At 50.4% G+C, this 3,811-nt stretch overlaps 1 gene segment (V, D, J or C); it reads right to left on the bottom strand.

The window, feature by feature from the left end:
• Window positions 1–561: 561 nt before the first annotated feature.
• On the bottom strand, window positions 562–1,038 carry LOC132222662 (immunoglobulin heavy variable 3-48-like). The segment is given in 2 exon segments: window positions 562–851; window positions 947–1,038. Coding segments are annotated over 2 exon segments (336 nt in total).
• Window positions 1,039–3,811: the final 2,773 nt, after the last annotated feature.

Here is a 3,811-nt window from a genome sequence, read left to right on the forward strand (position 1 = left end):
CAGGAGAACACACAGGGGTTGGACCCTAAACCTCCATGTGCAGCCATGTCAGGGAGAAGCAAGTAGTTAACTGACCCAAAGGGCTCCGACCCAGGCAGAGTGTGGAGCTGATAACTTCAGGTGAGGTTTGGGCCTGGACTCTGTATTACCCTCTCCAGACTACATTGGAGGCTGGGGAAAGTCGCTCTCATTGAGCAGGACAGGCATCCCTACAACGTTTTCCTTGTCAACCCAGAGATCAGACCATCAGGGACATGGTGACAGGAATGGCACAGATGAGTAGTCGACCAGATCTGAAAACAAAGCCACTTCCTACTTTTTTCTTTTTCCTGCAGAGAATCTAAAGACGCAAAGAAGGAAGCAAGAGCTGCCCTGGGACAACAGGAGGGAAGAAAGCATTGACCCCAAAAGGAAGCCTGCACAACCCCTCCAAGGACAGCTTCTGACTGGGACCTGGGGTTGCAGATCCTGTGCGCCCCCTGGTGTCCTGAGCGCCCCCTGCAGCCCAGCCCTGCTGCCTCCCTCAGGGAGGTTTGTGTCTGGGCTCACACTGACTTCCCCTCACTGTGTGTCTGCTGTACAGTAATACACCACTGTGTCCTCAGGTCTCAGGCTGTTCATCTGCAGAAACAGCGTGTTCTTGGCGTTGTCTCTGGAGATGGTGAAACGGCCCTTCACAGAAGTGGCATAATATGTGCTACTTCCGTCAGGATTAATGTAAGCCTGGCGGAGCCAGTTCTTTTCATAGTCACTAAAGGTGAATCCAGAGGCTGCACAGGAGAGTCTCAGAGACCCCCCAGGCTGCACCAAGCCTCCCCCAGACTCCACCAGCTGCACCTCACACTCGACACCTGAAAACACAGAGACACAAGGTGGACTGAGAATCACATGGAAGCAAAAACAGGCACAGGCACAGGTCTCAGTGCTCCCCTCGCCTGAGAATGACCTTGAAAAATGATCAGGAGGAAAACGCAGCTTGGCACCAAGTCCATGGTGGAGTCGCTGGGGTCCTGTCTCAGGCACTTGGGTTCTGGGTGTCTCCCCAGCATGCAGGGCAGGGCCCTCTTTTATGAGCAGGAGGGGAGCCCCATTTGCATGGAGTCTGGATATAAGGGTGCAGCTGGGACCCTGGGCTGCATGCCTGACCTTGTCATCCTCGGGGTGAATCCAGATTGGAAAGGACTCAAGGATGCTGGTGACAAGGGGTCCTGTCCTGACCCACCCTCCCTCCCTCCTTTCCTGAGACCCAGTCACCCTGACCCCACTCCTTTGGGGGCAACCTCCAGGTTTGAGAGTCCTCCATCCTTGGGGTTTGGATGAGGACCCAGGGGTGCTGCACCCAGAGGTGGGTGGTTGGGCTTCCTCTTGCTCTCCTTCACCTGCTGTGGGCCATGTTGCCTTTCTTGGATTTGGCAATAAGAATTTGCATTGGAATTATACTGTTATTTTGAGACTTAAAGATTCTCCATGTTGTTTTTGCCAGTCAGATCTTCCACAAAACTCAAACATATACAAGTGATGAGGCAGGAGAGGCTGGGCTGGAAGCTGTGTCTGCAGACACTGTCTCAAACCTGCTGGCCCTGTCACAGCACACACCTGCCTGCCTGAAACCACAGATTTCACTCAGCTTCCTATCTGTTCCTGTGCAAAAGTCCTGTTTCTAGGCCTCTCAACGTGGGAGAATTTCCCTGGCGGGTGGTGGGGGTGAGCTAGAGGAGGTCAATGCTGTAAAAAAAAAAAAGGATATACTTAATACTTTCAAAATAAAAAATAATAATAAAAATAAATTAATTAATTTAAAAAATGGAGTCCTGGCCCTGGCTGGTTTTGTTCAGTGGATAGAGCGTTTCCCTGTGAACCAGAGTCTCAGGTTCGATTCTGGTCAAGGGCACAAACCTTGGTTGCAAGCTCCTCCCTGGCCCTTGCCCTGGTGAGGGCATGTGCAGGAGGCAACCTTTTTGATGTGTTTCTCTCACATCAATGGTTCTCTCTTCCTTGGGTGAGGATAAAAAAAAGATTAAAAAAAATTCAATATGTTTACTCTTGGAAGCAAAATCCTGAGTAGAAAGTTGAGGCACCAAGTCGTCCTTGGGGGAAGATGAGCACTTCCCTTCTCAGAGGAGAGTGGCCACCTGTGTCATCCTCCCACCTCCCCAGGCAGGTGAGGACAGATGGACACAGGAATCTGGGACTGTAGTCAGCTTGTTCTTTCTGGGAAGGTGGCCACCACCACATGGAAAGTGCAATCACGCTGAGGAGGGGGTGGGACATGGGCAGGTCAAACACCACAAAGCCTTACTTCTCTCTTCCTTTTCATTTTTTATTATTATTTTAAAATATATTTTTATTTATTTCAGAGAGGAAAGCAGGGGAGATAGAGATAGAAACGTCAATGATTAGAGAGACTCCTCCATCGGTTGCCTCTGGAACACCCCCACTGGGGTTCCAGGCATGGGCCCTGAACAGAAATCTAACCTTGACCTCTTGGTTCATAAGTTGATTTTCAACCAGTGAGCAACACCAGCCGGGTTCTGGGATTATCTGTTACCATATTTTTCTTTCAATTAAAAACAAAATAAGATTCCTTTACTTAGTTAGTTTTGTTACTCCTCACCCGAGGATATTTTACCACTTATTTTTAGAAATCGTGGAAGGTGGGGCGAGAGGGAGAGCTGATAGAGACACATTGAGTAGTTGCCTCTTGCTGGCAGGGATGGAGCTTGCAATGGAGGTACGTGCCCATGATGGGAATTGAACCCAGGACTCCACAGTCTGCGGGCTGATGCTCTATCCAGTGAACCACACGGGCTAAGGACCCTCCTACCATGTCTAGTTAACACTGTGGAGGCCCCAGCACTGCATGCAGGCAGCCAGCGTCCTGCCAGGTGGACCAACAGACCTGGGGGCTGTCTGTGTTCCTGGGAGGAGGGGATCTAGGATAGAGAGGCCCCCAGAAGGGCAGCCCCAGGTGCCAGGGTACAGGGGTGCATGGAGAGCTGGGATGGAAACTCTCTCCAGAGACTTAATGAGGAAGAACCACCCAGACCCCCTCTCATGCAGGCTGATGCTGGGCCTCGCTGTGGGGGACTCGCCAGATGCCAGCTGGTCAGGGTCCCTTGAGGGCTGAGGGAAACACAAACCTAAATTAGGGAAAAGTCTGTTTTCCCAGGTGCCAGGAAGAGAGAGGGACTTCTTCCCTCTGTTACCTACAAAATTCATGCGGGTTTCAATGTCAGTTTAAAAACTCACTGAGTGCCTAGCCAGCTTTACACCCCAGCATGTTTTCTGGGGACCTTGCTACTGTCTCTGAAGTATAACCACTAGGGGCCACCCTCTCTCTGCTTCTGTGGGAGGAAGGGGGCAGCCAGATTTCAGGGGGCTCCTGGTTCCCAGGTGCAAACCTACTTCCTGTCCTAAAGAGGTGGAGGTCTCATGTTCCCTGGGATCAGGTCAATGAGCAAACACATGAGACCCAACCAGTCACCAGGGGGATTTAGGGTGAACTCTGGATGACCAGTGGTGCTGCCAAGTTCCTCCTTGAGGCTGCACCTCTGTGAAAAGCTGTGTTTCTGTGGTTGTTTTCCCACAAGAACTCAGTTCCCACCCCTTATCTGCTGCTTTGATAAGCCTCACACAGGCAACACCAATGCAGTTATGGTAATTCTTAATATTGGGCAAGTGATTCCTGCAACTATTGTTCCTTTCCCAATATTGCTTAGATGTTTCTGTTCCTTTGTGCTTTGTCCATATCAATTTAAAAATCAGTTTGTCCAAGTCTATAAAATCCATGCTGATATTTGGACTGATATTC

This window comes from Myotis daubentonii, chromosome 20 (genome assembly GCF_963259705.1).
Source record: "Myotis daubentonii chromosome 20, mMyoDau2.1, whole genome shotgun sequence".
NCBI classification, from domain to species: domain Eukaryota; kingdom Metazoa; phylum Chordata; class Mammalia; order Chiroptera; family Vespertilionidae; genus Myotis; species Myotis daubentonii.